The sequence below is a fragment of the Lepisma saccharinum genome, chromosome 3, assembly GCF_977018435.1.
Source record: "Lepisma saccharinum chromosome 3, izLepSacc3.1, whole genome shotgun sequence".
In the NCBI taxonomy this organism is placed as follows: Eukaryota; Metazoa; Arthropoda; class Insecta; order Zygentoma; family Lepismatidae; genus Lepisma; species Lepisma saccharinum.
In genome coordinates this window covers 97,363,802-97,385,205 of record NC_139231.1, presented here as the reverse complement: position 1 = coordinate 97,385,205, position 21,404 = coordinate 97,363,802, and the positions used below count along the sequence as shown (strand labels likewise).

The 21,404-nt window shown below is 38.7% G+C and overlaps 1 protein-coding gene across 4 annotated transcripts in view; it reads right to left on the bottom strand.

Moving 5' to 3' along the window:
• The window catches only part of side-IV (sidestep IV transmembrane protein), a 562,494-nt gene that overhangs the window by 137,193 nt on the left and 403,897 nt on the right, over positions 1-21,404 (bottom strand). For all 4 annotated transcript variants that reach the window (XM_083119011.1, XM_083119014.1, XM_083119012.1 and 1 more), the window contains one exon: positions 14,923-15,131. In XM_083119011.1, the coding sequence (XP_082975137.1) occupies positions 14,923-15,131 (209 nt within the window). The remainder of the gene's footprint in view (positions 1-14,922; positions 15,132-21,404) is intronic.

Sequence of the window (21,404 nt, the reverse complement as noted above, 5' to 3'; positions counted from 1 at the left end):
GTTAGTTGGGACGTTTTGTGGGAACTGCAGTGTTGCCAACTCTGCAGGCACGACCATCCCTAAATAAAGGTTGAGGATTTTTTTTAACCCAAGAATTTGTGGATATATATTCCGGACACACTTAAATATACTCGACCTTGTCTTCCTTCAAATCTCGGCAAAGTGTGCGGCCAGCACACGTCCTAATTCTTGCAAGGAAATCCACGTGTACATATGCTGGCTGCACGCCTCATCAAGGTTGTAAGGAAGATAACTTACTAGTATCTTTAGTTCACATAAAATAAAAACACAGCGCAAGTAATCTGAGAAGTGTTGGCATATCCCTATTGAGACCCTGCGGCTATATTTAGTTCTTTATAGTACAACAAATTTTAAATGGACATGGTACAAGTACTGAAATTAAATCCTTAGAGTATTGCCTGCCATTAATCTTAAGTATTTGCTTGATAATGATGTTAATCTCTACAAAAAATGATGAAATGTGTGTCACGGATGTTAGAAAAACTAACTTCAATTTTTAAGTGATGGCGTCGACTTCATGTGACTTTGCCGAGGTTGGCAAGATTAACACACACAGACACACACACACACACACAAACACACACACATAACGTTTGTGAAAGAAAATCCGCTCTAGTAATTCATTTAGTAATTACACTCTGTCCCATCTATCTCTGGAGCAGGCGAACGAAAACAAGTCCCTGTGCAAGTAGTGACGCGGGACGCCTCCACCAATGAACACGTGAGAGGAATGGATTGCGTGGAGGGGGGAAAGCGACTGCTGTTGCCAGCCTCCCCAGTAGCGTGTACTACTTCGCTCTGCCCTCTCGATCCCTCCCTTCTCTCCCGCTATGGAGGTCTTACTCCAGAGATACCTGGGACAAGGTATATATTTGTATTTTTGTCATTTAGCTGCAATTTTCTGCCACTGTTTGGATAATCGCGACGATGAGAATGAGTGACGATTAGTCGAAATGAATATGGGAAAATCACTAAGTACACACACACAGGTCGCGACGCAAACTCGGAAACTTCGGCGAGGAGATAGAAAGTTGACCGATTATCATGCTGTAATTTCTTTGGGTTTCTTACACACACAGACATGCACGCGCGCGCTCTATTTATTCCTACCCTTGCCTTCTCAACGCTGTTGCCTTGTTATCAAAGGATCTCGGGTTCGATCCCGATGGTAGTATTTTGTACAGTGGTTCTCCTTTGAAAGTATGGTCTAAGTCCGTCTGAGCACAAAATGGACTAAGATGAATTATTTATGAAACAAACTTTCTCTGTATTCATTTCAAAATAACACAGAGAGTGAATATCGCCTGGAGGGTTCGACGCACATGGGATGACTTCTGAGTAACATGTAACTAAAAAATATCCATGACATGTAATATCCCTGGCAAGTGACTGAACAATTTCCATAATACGTAACATCCGTGACATGCAAGTGAACAATTTCTGCAAACACTAATATCATTGTAAAAAAGAAACCTAAATTTATGGAAGAGGATGTGCTGAATACACAGTTTCAGTAACTGGTTTAAGCCAAATATGTGTCCTTAAAATATATTCTACTGAAAGAGCAAGTCACAAGTTGGAGTGACGCATGTGCAGTAGGGTTATGACAAAAAAATATTTTTTTTAGCTTGTAGTAGAAATCAATGAACTTTTAATACAGAATCAGAAAATGACAATTATTTCATTCAATTCATAAAAAATGTTCCGCACCAATGACAATGAAAATTCTCAAATTTAAGTACATTCAGCACAGTCAAAATGTATTAGTTGAAATAAGCTTCAGATTCAAATATTTATCTGTTTTGCATTTCTGGTACAGTTCTTCCATTATTTTAACCCCTCGTTCGGTACAAATATTCGTCCGTTGTATATCTACAACGGATCTTTCAACATTGCAGTGAGTTACAAAGCACTTCATGGCTGCAGAGCAATTTAATTCGGAAATTCCATCCATCAGTTCCTGGTGAATCTCTGCGTTGAACATTTGGTTAGAAAACCAGGCTTCCTGCCATGTATTTGAGATCAAACAGCACGATATTTCCAGTGATATTCTCCATTTAGGAATGAGGAAGTACGAAATAAGAGCATATATAGCACGTGAATTCCATCTGGCATTGTGAAGAGACGGTAATTTTCTCCATTTAATTGCTGGGTATGCACCAGTTTCTTTAAGGAAACTGAATGCTCTACATAACTCATACAGAAATCTAAAATCATCTCGCCAACCTGGATTTTGAACAGTTATCATTTCACTTTCTGGCTTGTAGGACAGCTGCAAGACATCGTATTGTTTTATCACTTCGTCCACGAATTCATAGTTGAGAGTTGTTAGAAGAAATCGGATTAAAGAAGTCTAACACATGCTTTACGATTTTATCAAGAATATGATGCTGGCAGCCAATGTACTGTGGCTGGTCAAATCCTCGTGTGATCATTTCGCTTTTTAATTCTTGAACAATTCCATTCACTCGTCCAGTATTTACTGCTGTTGTGTCACATACGATCATTTTGAAGTTCTTCCATGCATCAAATTCATTCAGCAAACTTTACAGTGCATTAAAAATATCCTGTGATGATCTGCTTTCACATTTTACTATACCTAATTTCAATTCTCTAAGTGAACTCTTCAAGATTACCATTTGATACTCGTGATTTGCAATTCGCTTACCCTCGAAATGAAGGCAGAAATGAGGGCCTCCCCCATGGCGCAGTGGTAGCGTCATTGCCTTGTAATCAAGGGGTCCCGGGTTCGATACCCGGTGGAGGCACAAGTGGTTCGGATCCCACTTTAAACTGTAGGTCCAGTCCCGATTAGCCTTACTGTGCATAAAGTGGACTTAAACACCAACTCAACTCAAACCTGAAGGCAGAAATGTTTCTCTTCTTGCAAAATAGATTTTATTTTACGCTTCGCATCTTCGCCACTTCTTATAACTGCCCGCCAAACACCTGACTATGATGGTGTTGGAACACTGATTCCATCTTCGGCTAGACTGGAGTACACTGCAGCAACTTTATTAATTGAAAGAGATTTTTTTGTCACAACTTAGCTGCATGTGATGTTGAAAAACGCACGACTCGTTTTCTTTGTCATTTTCATTTTCTTCTGATACATATGCTGTGTCAGAAAAAAATCATCACTACTTACTTCTGCTGATGATCCGTCGTCTACATCAGTGGCAAAGACAGCGTTTGGTTCAGATTGTGAAGCCGATTTTCACACTCGCTTAGAGGGATGGATGGACGATTGTGGAGCTACTGTGCTTGTTACGTATCCAATTTTACCTTGTGATTTAACTTATAACTTGTATAGTTCTTTATCTTCTTGGCACAGCCAATTTCCGTCTGTTTTCGTTATGTCAAATATATTTTCTATTTCAACTTGAAATGAATCCTTTTTCCTCTTTCTATTTTTGTCGTTCTCTTCAATCAATTTAACTACTTTTGACAAAATTTGCTTGTTTTGATAAAATTGGAAAGCTAAATTCTTTCCCAGAGAACAGTAAGCTCACCAGTTATCATAGCCATTCATTCTTTCTTATCTTACTCTGTTTCCAGAAGTGTATGATAGCGACCAATAATGTATTTCTTTCGCGTAAGTCGAGTAAAAGAACTAAGTGTTTCAATTATAGGTACATCTCGTCTTTTTGTTGCTTCAATAGCTACTTTCTGCGTCCACGATTCCGCATCTTTCTTAATTGCTTCACTTGATTTATAATATGCCATTATAATACTAATATTGAACTACCAAACTTGAAAATAGAGAAAATATACACAATTAGTCACTTAATAAATAATCATTTAATAATGACTACATTAATTTACTAATTATTATATTAATAATGCCCTTTTCAAATGTTGTTTGTGGTATTTTTCGAAAGAGCCCCAAAAATAGTTGTTATTGATAATGTAGGGTTATAAAAATATTAAATTTATTGTGAAGCTCTTTACGAAGAATCCTCGTTGTTTGAACCCACCAACAGTCACACACACTGTGTAATTAGCATAATCTGTAACTACATACAGAGAGAAATACACGTATCATTTTAAATAATGTTTTATTAAAAATGTAAACACATTTTATTAGTCATTTTATCGTGAGCGATATTATAACGATCTACTTTTTTAGTAGCTACAGGCTACAGTACCGTACATACAGTTCGTGTGACACACACTGGAACTGAAACGGGTTGGTGCGGGAAGTTTTTTTTAGAGCCACCTGTAATAATTATTTTTTAGTAATCAGGTCACAAAAGCTCATCATTTGCGACCACAGGAGATACAAAATTTTGCAAGAAATGTTTTAGTCATAACCCTAATGTGCAGTTCACATCACACATGCAATTCGATACCAGACACAAACACACACACACACATACTCACACAACAGATGCTGTGGACTTTTGTATATTTCCAGATTTAGTTACAAAGCTCGAAGGATGGAAACACCGAAAAAATAGTGGCATTGCTCCAGATTTCCAGGCGATAATCAACACCCTTGTCGACATTACCGCCGCAGTACCATCAACATTCGCCAAACAAGCAAACAGCAAAACGAATTTTCAGGAAAACAATGGACGATGAGGGCTAACTTCTGTTCCCCACTTTAAGTGGATCCAACCTTTTGTATGCAAAAATTTCAGCTCTTCTCTCTCTCTCCCTCCCTCTCCCTCCAGTTTTCCCTCCCCTTCTCGTTCTTCTCCGGAAAGCCTTCCGTGGTAATTTCATCTAGCACGACGGGAAAAGTTCCACAGAGCACACAAAAATCACATGAACAAGCAAAGGCTTGTGTACTGCCGTCTGCAAATGCCGTGATGCGTATAAATTGATTAATGCATAACTCAGTGCATGCAGGGATTTCAAAGTCGGACTTATGTTTTTTGTCTACTTTCCGTTTTGATGGTAACTTTTTTTGTTCCAAATCTGAGCACTAGAAAACATGCGGTGTGTGGTTTCATCTTCAAGAAGTCGACCAAACAAATCCTTTATTAACTTTGTTGATCTTGCACTGGAATAAGTAAATTAACTATACATTGAGATAAATACTATTCTATGTTACAGCAAAATTGGTGGCTCAAGGTCAAGGTTCAGTTCTCTACTCTGTGTGGTTTCTCTTCATGATTTAACCCTCCTCGCAGCGCTGGTAGTCATGGCTCTACACTGTTTTCTGTTACAGCACAATCGACGACTCAAGGTCAGGCCTCTGCTTTTCACGCAAAGCAGCTTGTCTACCTCCCGGTGCAATGTTGCCAGTCAGGTAAATATTCAGTTCTATGTTAGGCCAGAATAGACGTATCTAAGTTAAGACTTTGCTCTCCTACTCTGAGGCTGCTTCAACTCCTTCTTTCTCTTTTCCTTAGAAAAGTTGTATTCAGAACATCATTCACAATCCTGGTCAAATGTGGTAGAGCAACGTCTTGCTGGAAATCTGATCCACAAAACTTTTCGAGTTGATGCATTATATAAAGCACAGTATTCAATTACAATTCCTGTTATTGGGGTGTGATAGTTATGGACATTCTGTATTACATATTTTTATAAAATTACATATTTTCTTTTATATTTTCAATTATTATTCTTACATACAGGGTGTGTACAAATAAAATGTACACTCTCATTGAATGATTATGACGTCAGTGTTCATTAAGATACAGTTCATTTTCAAAATTTAAAATAATCTACAGACATAAATAATTTCTCCTTGTCAACGCCTGTTGTCAAACTGATGACCGTTATGGTCCAGACACTGCTGAAAACGCGAAGCAATGGAATCGTAAACATCAATAATATTTTTGTTCGGAATTTTAGGGCATTCTCATTCAATAGCTGCGTTCTATTCCACAACCCTAGCAGGTTTTGTACCTTAAACTTTATATTTTATTTATTCCTATACAAAAAGTCTAGTAGCGTGAGGTATGGTGATTGCGGAGGCTAGTTTCTTCTGAATATCTTTATCTAATCCATCCGTTCGGCATACTTTGCCACGTATAACTCACAAAACTGCATTCTACGGTCCAGATCATCTGGATTGAGAACATGTAATTTACTTGGAATGTAATGCCAGCGCTTCAAAATGCCATTGGCACTTAAATTTCATAATCATATTAATTTGTGTATACATTTTTAGGAAACACCCTATATTTATGTTCATCTTTCGTATTGTTTGATTTTTACTTTGATATCGAAGAAAGTAAAGCACTTTAGCCTTAATATTACATGAACTAGATCTAGATTGTGTAACAATTATAACAGCACGTGCCTACTTATTGGGAACAACTCTAGATTTAGTTCACGTGCAATGTTATCGTTCGGCATCGGTATTTCTCCTAACATGACACTGTCACCGAGCAACATAGTTTGATCTCTGCAACTTGTCAAATCTACGATCCTCACCGTCTCCCACTTCGAGTTCTGTTTCCACGGCAACACGCAATATTTCGTGTCGCACTGCATTGTTGCAATTATGATGCATGTTGCATGTAATACTATGCTGCATGCCAAATACAAGGTATATAGAAGTGGTTTCTAACTTAATAGCATAAGAAATGCTCTGGAAGCATTGCGTGAAATGATTTTTCTGCTTCTGTTTCATTGTCATAAATTTCGCAAACTCACTACTAGAACAGGACATACTGTCTTCTAGCAAGTCTAGGTCCTTCCATTATTTATAAATTACAATTAAGGATTCCTGTATGTAGAATCAGAAATACAGTGGAACGCCATATTACAGTATTTTTTCTAACGGGAGGATATGTAGCTAACATTACTGACAATGGAAGAACAGATTATTAAGAACAGGTAATCTAGAACCAGAAAAGTTATTTATGAAATGACACTGTTTCAAAAACATATTTTCGGTACTTCTTAGCAATAAAGCTATGGTTAGTATTCCCAAGAGCATGGTTAGAGATACGTTCATCTTAACTATCTCATTTTCACCAGAACAAAACATAAAACTCACATCCCCTCAAAAATACTCTCCATAAAAATAATTTGAAACGAAAATAAAATAAGAGAAAGGGAAGTCCAGAATCACTTCCAGATAGGATAATTTTTTGCGCCTCTAGGTCCAGGCCTATATTTGGCCCTGTTTTAAAATGTTCGATCCATTTAATCTTCATCGATGTTCAACCGGATCTTGCTGACTTATAGTACTTACTCGAATGCCCTAACAGTAGTTATGCAAACAATAACAATGATATTATAAAATAAGATCACTGTAAAAAAAAGAGTACCGTAATTTTACTGTGAAATCACCTCCAACTAGAACTCCAGTGATGTCACCGTAGTCACAGTTGTTCCACCGCAAATGAAAGAAAAAAACATGAACAAGCAACAACAAACATCATAAGCACAGCGTAATTAATGCATCTGCGCTCTATGCCTTTTATTTACTTATTTGCATCAGCCCAGGAAAAGCAATGCGTCGTCGTTCTTCGACTTTCATTTGTTTGCATAAACACAGTAAAAGAAATACCTCTACGTTTATCGCCTTTCATTTGCTTGCATAATTGCACGAAATCAATGCCTCAGCGTTCCTCGCCTTTCATTTGTTCACATGAACACAGAGAAAGAAATACCTCGGCATTCCTCGACTTTCATTTGTTTGCATAAACACAGTAAAAGAAACACCTCTACGTTTATCGCCTTTCATTTGCTTCCATAATTGCACGAAATCAATGCCTCAGCGTTCCTCGCCTTTCATTTGTTCACATGAACACAAGAGAAAGAAATACCTCGGCATTTCTCGACTTTCATTTGTTTGCATAAACACAGTCAAAGAAATACCTCGATGTTCTTCGCCTTTCATTTGCTCACATGAACGCAGAGGAAGCAATGCGTCGTCGTTCTTCGACTTTCAATGTTTCAACGTTCTTCGTCTGGTCTTCATTTGTCTTCATGTGGTTCTCTTCAATAGAAGCAGTGTTACATTAATATGAACTTTTATGTATTTTTGAAAAATTATTTTGCATTTTAGTATCAATCTAGACCCTTTACGATAACAATAATCCTATCACAACAATTCTACAATACATTTTAAATTATTTGTAGTCACGTACGGTATTTATAGTTTAGAATTTCCATTCAATATTTTTAGGTTTCCCTTTTTTTCGGGAAAGGTACTGTAGAATGAATTTACGGTGAACCAAGAGGAGATTTTCACTATTATTTTCATTTGCATCATTAATTAAATCTTGGTCACCTGTCTTAGTTTTCGACGCCATGAACAACGATTAAACAGAATTGCTTTCAAAATTCAAAATTCCAAATCCTCAATCGTATTTGTATAGATGTACAAAAGAGCACGTAAAGGCAGTGCAGTGAAAGAGATCTAAGTTTAAAGAAAGAAACTTAAAAGAGTCACGAGAGGAAATTCTGAGTATTGCGACGCCGCTGCTTAAGTCAATATTGTCTGGAGCCTAGGGAATCTAGGTCGTCGCAGCAGAGCTATTTTGCTCTTCACTCATTATCATCAGAGATAGTTCATTTTCAGGGAGGCCAACACGTAAACAACGAGATTAAATTTGGAGCACAATTTCCTCTAGAATTACCATCACTCCTTCATACGCGGGAAGGCTGCCTCGTAGAGTTCAGAATCGATATTCCGCTGTATCCATTCAGCTGTCAGATGGAGGGCAATTTACAAAAGGCCTAGCCAGTGGTCTTCGCAGAGCAGGGGAGGGAGGCGCGTTCAAAAGAGAAAGGACGGGATCCCAATATTTCATCATCCGTGCCACCTGGGTTGGGAAACAACGGAGAAAAAGTTCTAATTTATGCGAAACCGTCTTAAGCTGGTCAAAGGGAAATTTTAATTCGGACCCGGCTCGACGGAGGGTGAAAAAAAAAAGAGTGTGGACATTTCAACTTTTCAATTCCACTGTCCTTTTTTTCCCCTCTCCCGCAGATGTCGGTAACTTTATTAATGTACGTTCTGTAACTTATACGAACTGGACTGCTTTGTTGTTTCGTGGACAGCGGGGATTTATGTCTGGATGGTATCTCTTGTTCCAGTGCCGGACTATTTGTCTTTTGTAACAGCATGAGGCTTACTAAAGCTCTAAACGGATGATTTAGGCTCAGGGTCGAGTTATTTTTATACACATTTTATACCCAGATAGGCTAATCAGAACTGGGCTACAGTGTACAGTGGAATCCTAACCAGTATGTGCCTCCGCCAGGTATCAATTCCAGTACCATTCGATTACAAGACGATGGCATTACCAATAAGACATCGGGGAGGCCCTGATTTGACCACAGAGGCCGACCTCCGTGGAGAAATGGAACACAGCATTAATTACGTGTATAAAAATATGTATGTGTGATTAGTGTAAATCTATTTATCATGCATTTTTTTAGGTTCGTATATTCCATGTATGAAAACTATGTAGCACTCTGTTCTTTCTTCGTGTTTCGAACGTTCGAGGAAAGGCGGGCGTTTTCATCTGTTAGCTAAAGATTAAAAATTTTGAAACAGACGCCAACCAAACGTATATAAACTCCCAGATGAGAGTGGGGGAGGTCGACTGTTGGAACTGTGACTTGAAAGGGAGAGGCTGTTTTTGCTTCGGTCAGCTCGGATCGGAGGACAGATCTCCCGCAATGGATGCTGTAAGATATTGGATTGCCGGGGAGGCTAGTGCCTTGCTGTCCAATTTACAGGTAAAAGGGTAGTTTGTACTGGATGTTATTTTGAAGTAATTACGGTGCGCCGGGCAGCCTAGTGTCTTGTTACCGTGGAGGTTGAGAAATGTACAAGTCAGGCGACTTCGCGCCTGTTAAGACGTTTCTTGGAGTAACGCTAGTCTACCTACTCCCGATGTAATTCATGAAATGTAAAGCATCCGGGTACAAACAATAGAGATTTCCAACATCAAAATTAGAGTTTTGGGCCGATAATTAGAAAAATGAACGTTGGGATACGACTTGTATATATTTAAATTTTACGTTAATTGAACTTTAGAAAATATCCAAAATTTCTGTTTTTAATTTGACAGTTGCTGGACAAGGTAATTTATCCCCCATAGCAATAAGGTTTCGCAAAAGGTTCGTTGTCTCTTGTAGTTAATTATATAATTATGTTGACTTGTTGCAACCCATGTGCATTGTCGTACAGAGAATGATACCCTTATACAAATCAGAGCCGAGTACGGAGTGCACCAAACCTCGAGTGCGGAGGTAAAGTGTGGGGGGCCAGGCAAGTAACAACCTCATCGACGCAAAAGTGGAAGAAAAGTTAACCCAAAATAACATAAAATCAAGATAAACCATAGGCAACTGCTGTCCACGTTCCTAACATTCTAAACCTGCCGAACTACGTGGCGGAGTGGTTAGCACAGAGTGCTACGACGCCAATGGTCTTGGGTTCGAATCGCGGATTAGACATAGGTGTTCATTGTGAGTGTCTCTGCACCAATTTCATCATCATCACTCATCTTCATCGTCGAGATTAGTCAAAAGTGAAAGAAAACCGACCGTATAAACAACGCAAATGAAACCAAATCTAAGATTCTTAACCGTAGGTGAACATGAAAATTACCAAACAAAGTAAGGATCTCAAACTATCGGCGATAGTGCCTAAGAGCAAAGTTATATTTTGTTGGAAGAGCCAAGTTCATTAACAAAAGATAACTTTTGCTCTCATATCCGTTGATAAACTTCTTTGTGTGGCTATAAATGATTGTACTGGTTAGCTTTTATATTACGAATCACAGATAATGAACTCACTAGAGGTTAGATGAGGGCAGTATAAACAAGTTTCTTTATTCAAAGAAAGGAAAATTATTACCCTGGAGCAACATTCTGTGCGGTATTTCTTTTCATCATTACAGGTTTAATAAGTAAGCAATTCCCTTTATACTAAATGTAATCCCACGTACTGAAAAATTCTCAGAAAGCTTGAAATATTGAGAGGTGTAAAGGTTGAGCTTCCTGGATGTACGTTCGCACCCATAACGTAATAATAACATCGTAGCCTTGTAATCAAACGATCCAAGGTTCAATATTCGTTGGAGGTACTTTAAACTGTAAGTCCAGTCTTGATTAGATTACCTGAGCATAAAAGTGAACTCAAAACAAAACCCCAGAACTCCTGAACGCACTCAAATGTCAATCTCTTTTCAACGTAGTGCATCCTAGGCTGCATTTTTGTAGGCTACCGAGGCTATGGCCGCTACTTTGTGCCGTCCGTATGTACTTGCATTTGTGATTGTGTCTGCATTTATCTCTTCTTAGCACCATTCATCTCCAATAGCCATAGGAGGCAGAATAGTGCGGTCACATTGAGCTAATTTCCGTGCTGAATATTAAAAGAACCATGTAACGACCCTGCGTGGTCGCCACATTTAACGACCCTGCGTGTCGCCATATTATATTTTGTTAAGAAGAATGCATGCTATATGTCCCTGAGAGGCGTACGGTTTTAGTTTAAATGTGTTAACGGATCCACCTCTACGTATTATTTGACCCTGCGTGGTCGCTGTATTCTGTAAACGCTAACGGATCCACCTCTACGTTTATTAGTTTTACTTATTATTAGACCCTGCGTGGTTGCTGTATTCAGAAAATGTTATCAATTATTGTCATATACACTGTTCAACTTGTTGTTTAGAATTGCAGAGTCCTGCTAGGCTCATTATTAATTGTATTGTCTGAATGCACACAGTTTTACTTTATATTAACGCGTGCATCTAGTGATTTTCCCACTAGTGATTTCTTAATGTCACTTCTTGGACATTTCTCAGTACGAAGGTTGCAATATGTAAAAAAATGAGTTAGCAACGCGTACTTGTAGTTAAAATTTTCACCACCAATGCGCCGCCCCCGCGAGTATAAAGCCAGCGCAGCCAGGCCCGGAGCTCAGTTGGCTCCCTGATGTCAACAGGCAAACATCCAGGGTTAACTGGCCTCCCAGCCTGAGAACTAGAAGCCATCCCAGAAGGAAGGATGGAGAAAGAAGAAGAAGAGCCTAGCAGCAACCTACCTACCTGGACCGCTCGCTTAGGCTGAAAGGTGCCCAGGTTCTACCTGCCCGGCTTGTCTGGGAGCACCCGGACCTTCCTTTCTAACCTGCCGTCCCTGCATAGGAGACACCGGTTGGCTTGCCAATTCCCAGCTTACGCCGGGGGTGTCGCGGCGTCCTTTAATCCTTTTACCCTGCGCCCGTTATTCGGGAGTACCGATTGGTTTCGGCCAATTCCCGGCTGTGGTTGGGGTACTACGCACAACCTACTCTCTTTTACAGGGGAACCCGTGACGTCAGCGGCGACCAAGGCCCTAAATAAAAATAAGGTCCCCATACTCCCCCTGGCGCCTCACAGCGAGGAATAAATTGGATGTTCCCTGACCCCCTTATCTCTTCGAGACCAAAGGCGGTACAGGTAAAAGAACGTGCGTGGTACAGGTAAAAGCACGTGTGTGCAAGCGCGTGGTAAGGGTTTCAGGTAAAGACACGTATGTAAGTGTGCTAACGGACACCCTTGTGTTAAGATTATAATAAACATATATATATATATATATATATAAAGCTGGTATAATCTTTCCTTACACCCAGCAAGCCCTGAGATAATTCTGAGTCCATGTTCTACGGCTGACCAAAAAGTTAGCGCATATGGGTAGACTTTTGCCGTCCACCTAATTGCAAGGTATAGTGTGTAGAACGCATCCCGTGCCAGTACTCCTGCGCTGTGTTGTTAGTGTAGTGCGGAGGACGTTGCAACCAATGGTCTTCTCAACTGTATTAAGTCATAGAGAACTTCAAATATTTTTTGATCATTAACATCAACGTTATATGGCTATGAGAAAAGCAGTCAATATTAAAATGGCGACCCGTTTTACTGACTAGCATCATCAAATTTCTTTGTCTCTTTCCTTGAGTAGGGGTTTGCGAAACACAGTCCTTATGTAACCAAAGTGCGTGACAATCTTCAATGTAAACAATGAATAACGTAAGTCATTCTATTAATAATGGCCTAAATGTTGAGGAGTACCTGGAGATAAACTGAATCCGACAGGATGTGGCACGTGCCACGTTTTGAAATTTGAATATTACTCAATTGTGTTAAGAGTTTGTGCACGTGTAAAAGAAAACTATTTGGGCAGCTCTATGGTTGGATGCTTACGCTCTAATACAGCTCTTAGAGTTTTTTTTAATGTTCTTCACTGAATTTTACTATTCATAACTGAAATAACTCAATTGATTGTGATCGCAGTGTATACGTTGTGCATTGTAGGATGAACCAACGTGTGTTCATGATGTCTGCATGGATGGTGTGTTCAAATATGTTCGTGCATGCATGTAACCACACGCATATGCACAGTTTGCTCACCTGTCAGATTGCAATCGTATCCCTCTGCAGTATAAATGATTACCTGGGAATTCAGTGATGATCAATCGAACAGTCAGTATCAAAACTGCAATCTTACTTCAACAGGAGACTGCCTTACAATCGTGATTCCTTTAACTGTTTGTATATCCTTATAAGTATATTCTGCAATCTCGTATACTGCCCGACTATTGTGTTGCCTATCCATAAAAGTACTGAATCAGTCATATATACATTTTTTTGTCTACCACCTTACATATTTGCTTTCCGATTGCGAGTAGCAGAAAATTAGGGGAAAAATTGTTCACATTCTGAAGACTACAAACCGAAGCACAATTATTCAGTCATGACTCTACATATGAATATAAGTTTGGTTAGAAAAATATATATTAAAAATGTTATTCAGCTTCGGTTGCTTCTTTACACCCTAAGATAGTTGAGACGCTTCCTTCTGACAGTACATCACACATTCGGTTACAAGACGTTCCAAACAGTACAATGAAAATTACTGGGGAAAATTTCCACTGACATATGGAAAGAATTCACACCTTTCATGCGGAAGTATAAAAGTGAAGGTTTATAAGGAATCGCCACAAATAATTCATTTCAAGGATAGTTAAAACGTTCAGAGCATATTTCTCCTGATCATTTTAGCGCAATCAGTAAGGGTTCCACACGTATTTCACAGAAATTAACAATCTCCCCTATGTCAGTTATTTGTAAAAAACCTTTCCTTTTTTCGAAATTTGATTAGTGTTCTCCAATTTGGTCCATGGCATGAACTCAAATCTAGGTAGACTAGACTGAAATTTTACTTAGCTCTAGTTCGTCAACGTATTCTACCTACAAGTAATTTGCAAAAAGTCTATTCTTATTAAAAGAAAAAAAACTAAATGTGCAAACTCCTGATAAGAGGAACGAATATGCAGAACACATAGGGTATTACTACATAAAATAGCCAATGGTCACATAATGGAGTGCCTACTACAGGGAATTCACTTTAGATCGCCTTAACGCCAATATCCTAAGTACTCGACTTTTCGTCTGCCAAAGCCAAGGTTAGGCCTCATCAACCAGTCCTCTCCCACAGGTTACCCAGTCAATATAATGATGCATCACACAAAGTAGATATTTTTCAAGTGAAGCCCGTTTTTGAAGATTGTTATGTAAGAATGTGTAAGTCACGTGTCTATATGAAACTTTATGCCGTTATTTTCCTCATGTTAGTTCAGTCTAACGTAAAACTAGCTTAATGCTGTATTTGGCATTACTTCTTAAACAAATATATGCATATTACTTCGTAATTATCTTTAGGTATTCAAAGTGAAATACCTTCACAACCACTGTACTGATTTTTATGAAGCTTCCGTTATTTTTATCGTATTACCTAATTAATTGACTAACTCCCTGCCATTATGTCCTTATCCTGGTCAAAAGAATCCACCCTTCAGGTACCATTTTAATATTGCCACCACATCTTCGGTTTGGCATTCCAACGCGACGTATATGAGTTATAATTCAGTTTCGGTACAAAAACATCATGGCAGAAAATGCACAAATATGCACCAAGAATACTTACCAATTATGGTGAGATTTATTTTAAGGTTCCTCGTGGGGGAATTCCGGAAGTCCACTCGACACCTGTACACGCCCTCGTCCTCCAACTTCAGCTGCTGAATCAGCAATTCAGCGGGCACGGTGAGTGCCCTGAACATTGCCCTGTTCCCGAACGCCGCCGACGACGACCACGTTTTCCTGTCCTCGAACTGGCGACCCCGAACGTCAACACTGAAAAGATTGAGAAATTTCAATATTATTATTAGCATGTGTGAAATGCATCAGGGTATATACACATCAATTTAGGGTGCTAAACAAGTTTATCGACTTTACCAATATTCGGAAAAAAAATGATTTGTGGTATCGATAACTTCGGTAAATATGAGAATTGATTTATGCCATTTAAACAATACTTCTAAGATATTTTAATGTATTATGGTTTGAACTAATAATATGCCAATGTTTGTTATTATTATGTACTGTATAATTTAATACAATATAATACTTAATTCTTAACATAAGCATTAATTCAAGGTTAGTTTGAATTTGCAAATGGTTCGTAAAAGTTGGTGGTGTATTTAATAAGTAAGGAAATAATACATGAAAAACAATGGAATGTTTTCAAAGAAACAGTGTCAAGTGTATGTGAATTAATGCTAATAAAATCAATGATTTAAATTTACCTGATAGATGGCACAAATTTATTAGTGAAACAATTCTAATATTTCTTTCACTAAATAGGTAACATTATTTTTGTTTTTTAAAATAGACTTTGTCTCAAAATAGTATGTGTTATTGAGAAGTTTTATAAACATTTCTGTTACTAATTATTCATATTAAGTTAACCAATTAGACTTCGACTGTTAATATTGTTTACGTATTATTTTTTTATTTTTCACACCTGCAACATTCGTTAGGTTACAGTTTGTGTCTCGGGTCTCATAGATTCATAGGTTGTTATTCGCCGCGTAAGGAAGAGAAGATTCAATGGAATATTGGCTAAAACCCGGAGAAACGTAACAACCCACATTCAGGATCCTCGTTATTGCATTTTCTTTTGGTAAAACAAACAATTTTCATTCGGCTTGTACAGTAAACGAAAACTCCATTATCCCACCAGAAGCATCATAATTTCTCGTCGCAAATTTTCGAGGATATTCTGAATTACGCCGCTTCTTCTTTAATATGCTTATCAGCGGGTTCACCTGCACGGAAGGTTCCCTTGCGAAGGTAATGTTCTGGCAGCACGCTTTCTGACGGAGCGTCTAGCTGGATATGAAGCATCACAAGACTCAGTAGAGCCAGAGTTCGATCGATTTTTCAAGGTTAGAGCGCGCAGGCGGTCAATGTTTATTTCGGTGGCCAGTTTGCGCTCTCGCACCTCTGAGGTCTCTTCGTCAGCTTTGGGTTTCATAACCCAACTTCACAATCTTCCTTTCGTACCTTGACACTTTTTCGTACACCTTTCTTGGTATTCTGTCCTTTACCATGTTCTTTACATGCCGCTTGTTTCTTCCCACACTATCTTCCAAAGTCTTCGGTAGAAAACTGTCATATTTTAAGAAATAAAACTAGTCTGAGGGCCAGGGTGCGCCAGGCGAATTTTATTGGTTGACGTGTGGTCAGTCCATCGCCGCTGTTTTCTGGCCTTCGAGACCGATGCTCTATGCTTCTTCTGTTCAAATAGCTCTGCACCAAAATTTTGGGAAGCCTCACTGGGAATCGTATCCGGGACAGCTTTCGAAAAAGGCGTAACCATTTGGCTACGTGGGTACATATGATCGAACTGATTTCAATTCTTGTACGGTGGTATACATAACAATTACCAAACAAGTTGTCCATCACCATGTTTATTACATACGTTTTATTTACCTAGTGAGAGATTCAAGAACTGAAACACAATTTCAGACTTGATTCTGTCAACCTTTACACCAGCACATATATATAAATATATTTTTTACAAACTCATAGGGTGCAAGAGGAAAAAATAATGAAGATAACCATAAAAAAATGCTGACCAATACTTGTGCATCTCACTGCACGCTTTTGTTGCTAAGGATAGCGTTGTATATCCGAATAGAGTGAAATAAGAGGCTACAATTATGGACACATCTGGGATGTAACAATTCCAATGAAAGTCAATGTGTCCGTGACTGTGTATTGTACCCCACAGGTTTTTGGAGGGTACAGTAAAATTTTAAGAAATGGTTTTTGAATAGTTGTCAAATTACCGTAGTTTTATTGCATAGAATCTAATTACTATTGCTAGTGCTAGTCGATTTTAAGTCAACTTTCAGCACAGAAAGGCTAATAGGAACTGGACCTACAGTTAAAAGTGGGATCCGAACCAAAATGTTTTTCCACCGGGTATCAAACACAGGGCCCCTTTCTATAATTATTTTAACATTTCAATATACAATTATCTCAAAATGTGTATCTTTGATCCGTTACAATAATATGTTCGTTCAAATTAACATTCAGTAATAACCGTTAAGAAGTTTGAAAATAGAGTTTTTCTCATGTTCTTATCTAATTTATAGTATTCTTGTTGTGTATCTACATTAAGAATTGTTCATGAAAATCTGTATCCTTCTGTGTGTAAAAAGTCACTGCACACTTCCCTGGACAATAAGAAAAGGACGGGAACAAGTTCTGTGCAATGCAATAAGATTCGAAAGATTTATCCCTACAAATAAGTTTTTCCAATTACTCCACAGGGAAGACCAGGAGGCACCCGCCTTGTCTCAGAACAACTCTCAAAACTACCAATACATATTTTAAGAAAATAACTCCACGAGTAAAAGCCATGAGTTTTTTCATTCGTTATGCATTGCTTCAAAATGCTCAACCTGCACTTACATCATTCGCACATGCTATTTTCCACGCTATACACCCATTCAGAGATAATTATTTATCTGAAGCACCGTAATGACAAGCACGGATAATTATAAGAATGCAGTTTGTCAATTGGAGACCCTGGCCTTTCTTCGCCTCTCGAGTCTGGAGAGAACGCATAAGAAAAAAAAGGGACGGGGATAGATGAAGACAGTGAAATTAAAATTTCAGATGGTTTGGAGATAAGGTTTGTGATCCTCCCTCTGCTGGGTAGGGAGATTGATTGCAGTAAGTGATGTAATCCACCATCTTTTTCTTCTCATAACACCCGCGAGGAAGATTGATGGAGTAAGTTTTATAGAGACTTGAGGGATATACTTCTTTTTTTTTACTCTTTTGGAGCTTCCATTTTTAATTCCTGAAGAACATCTGGGCACAATTTATTATACTGTGCCATCGTTATGATGAAAATGGTCTTGCCGGTGTGCAAATGCGTCATCTCTCCAATACCGGAAGGGGTTCCCCACGTTGATGCCTTCCTATCAAGGATTTGCGGGTTCGATTCCAGGCAAGGTCAATGGAGGTCCAAAGCACGATTCACCTGTCCGAAGAGATGAAGAAATAGTGCCAGTTTTAGGATAGTAATCACTGAAAGCTGAAAAAGTATCCGTAAGTGCGTGCGAGTGTGTGCCTGTCGTGTCCACTAAGGATATCGCAGAGACTGCAAGTGCGATAAATACAAATTTTAAAGCACCGATAGACTTACCAAATAATAGCTAAACGCAATGATTAACGGGTTCGTCTGATCTTGAAAGGCAACAATCGATCAAAAATTACCTGTCGATATCTCGGAAGATTTTTAGAAAATCTGCAAATAAGGTCCCAGTCAATACTAATCTAACGCAACATACAGTATTTTGATCGGCACATTTCTTTGTCTGTGGAGATGAAACAATGGAAAGGAAACAACTGGCACATTCCTAACGTTTCCAAATCTCCAAAACCATTCGAAATAGAAATATGAAATTTGGTGAGTTGAAAGAACTGTAGAATCTCTACATGTGATATTCATTTTCTCGATCGACCTATCCATTTGTCTACCCTAGTAAATATTGAAACAACTATCGATTTCTGAGAAGGTTCGATTCCCACCGGCAATCTGATCACCCGAAGACATGAAAGGAAAATTTCTCTCTCGAAACGTAGCGTTAGAAGAGTTAAACGTAGAGGCACTAGAGAATGGTAAAGTTCAATTAACATTGCTTGTTATTGAAGAACCATTGTCATTAACGTTCAGACATGTATATGTTGAAATTCTAAGAAACGTAAGGTTCCTTAATATAAATTTAATCGATTCAGTAATATTATTTTAATTGAGTGATGTATATAGTTAGTGGTAGCTTAGTGTTGTGCTAAAAGTACTGATTTGATATTTGAAGTTTAAGCTCAGGACTGGACCTACAGTTTGTGGGATTCGAACCACTGTGCAGTGTGCCACCACCGAGCATAGTTACCTTTAATCACAAGGTGACAACGTTACCGTTACGTCATCGTGATGGCTTGTGCTAAACATACGAAGCTATGGACAGCAGAATGGATACTACTATGTTCTATAATTTAAAATAAAAGTTTTGGTTCAGTTATAATCTTCTGAGACTGTCTCAGAGCTCTCCGGTGAGTTTCTAAGCTATACGAAGAAGGATAGAAGGGTTATTAGCGATGAGGAATGTAATGGGTTCATTTCTCCCAAAACTAGAACTGCGCCCTCTTGCAGCACAGTATCCAATTACATTCTTACAGACACTACGTCAATCGATTCTTAAGTGAATTTCCAGAAATCATCTCCAAACCGCCATTTGAAAGGACCAATAAACGTGTCAGTATATGGGCAAAAAGGTCTGAGCTTGAAGTATATTTCACATTCATGAATTTTAAATGGGGAAGAACTTACAATCTCAGTTCTGAACAGTTCTAAACTGTCTGCTGCTCTTCTGATGAACTTCACGGGCTCCCAAATGCCATTACTTCCAGCACCTGGAGAATAAAGTTGTAAATTAAATTCTGGAGACGTTCGCGTTGTCTCTGGCTTCGAATTTGATCTCAATTGAGTAGAAGAAAAGGGAAGACCAGAAATCGAATATATCCTGGAGAAAATATGCGAGTTGAAATGTGGAGAATTTTCTCAAATTCTACTTTAAACAAAGTAGGAAACAAGGAAAAGTTTCATGTTTTCATTTACACACACACACACACACACACACACACACCATCACCCCCCCCCCTTCGCACACACACACACTTGAGGTGTGTTCATAGGGTATCGTCAGAGGACAGAGGGCTTGGGGGCTCAAGGTCAGAGTAACATTTTCTTAGTGGACCCCGGTGTGGAAATAGAGCAAGAGAAGGAGAACGAGAGTAGAGGGTAAACAGGGAAAGAGAAAGAAATAGAGTATGAGGCAGAAATAGAAAGAAAGAGATAGAAGAGAGCAACAGGGGCAAACATAAGCAGGAGAAAGCAAAAATTATAAGAGAGTGAAAGGATTGAAAAATATAATATTGAAACAAAGAAAGAAAAGATGGACAACGACATTGAAAGATGTAAGAAAGAGAAGGTAAGATCAAAATAAATTGGGACATATAAGGAGAATAAAGGAGCAGGGAAGATAAAAAATCCACTATCACCAAAGTAGAATTTACGTCAAAGTATCTCGTTCGCTCATAAGAAACATCCATGCTTACACCACTGAACATTATGGTAATGGAAAAAAGCAAAGAAGTATTTACAAAGAATTTTATATTTACCAGAATTACCATGCCCAATACTACGTGCCCACACAGTTTTAATATTTATTGACGAATTTATCACAATAGGATACTAATTTCGGTGTCTTTTCTTGTAGAGCATAGATACTTACAAGGGCAATTTGTGCACTGCCGTTTTGTTGTTGCTGTTATCTATATTTTCATCGTTAGAAATGTGCAAATGGATGAAAACTCATGTAATTATCTTGAAATTTAAATTGTTATTTGTTTTTTTTTCCTATTTGCAACTGAAATGAGCTCAATAACTTGTGATCAATCTACTAGTAACCAAGCTTAATACATACTTAGACTGCTAGGGAGATTAATGCCCTACAAAGCTTTAAACTGACTGCGCTAATTGTGAAACAATTCCAAAGGTAATATGCATAGAGCAGAGTTTAAAGTAGCCCCTCAAAAAAGTAGCTCTGGGGCTCGCCCAGCTCTTCAATGGAAGTCTGGGGGTAACCCTGAAGGACAAAGGCGGTCGGAACGTGGCGATCAGATCATTTCCACTATGACCGAGTACGAGAATGTGTGGATCAATATGGAACCATGCAAGCCAACGTACGCCTCGGGATGGTAGGTGTAACTCCGAGGTCACAGGTTGAAACCCTACGTATATCATTACGTTTGTGCTATCATATATTTCACCAATGCATCCTCATCGTCGCCATTAACCAAAGACGTAGAAAAGAAACGTAAGTAAAGACGAAAGAGAGAAAAGAAATGAACTGTGCAGTGTACAAGGAAATGTTTACCTTTTTGTATTGTCGCTGGAATTACAAGTTCCCGGATTTGAACCGGCCGGGGATCGAACCCGGGACCTTGAGCATGGTAGTCAGACGCGTTACCGACTGAGCCACCGCG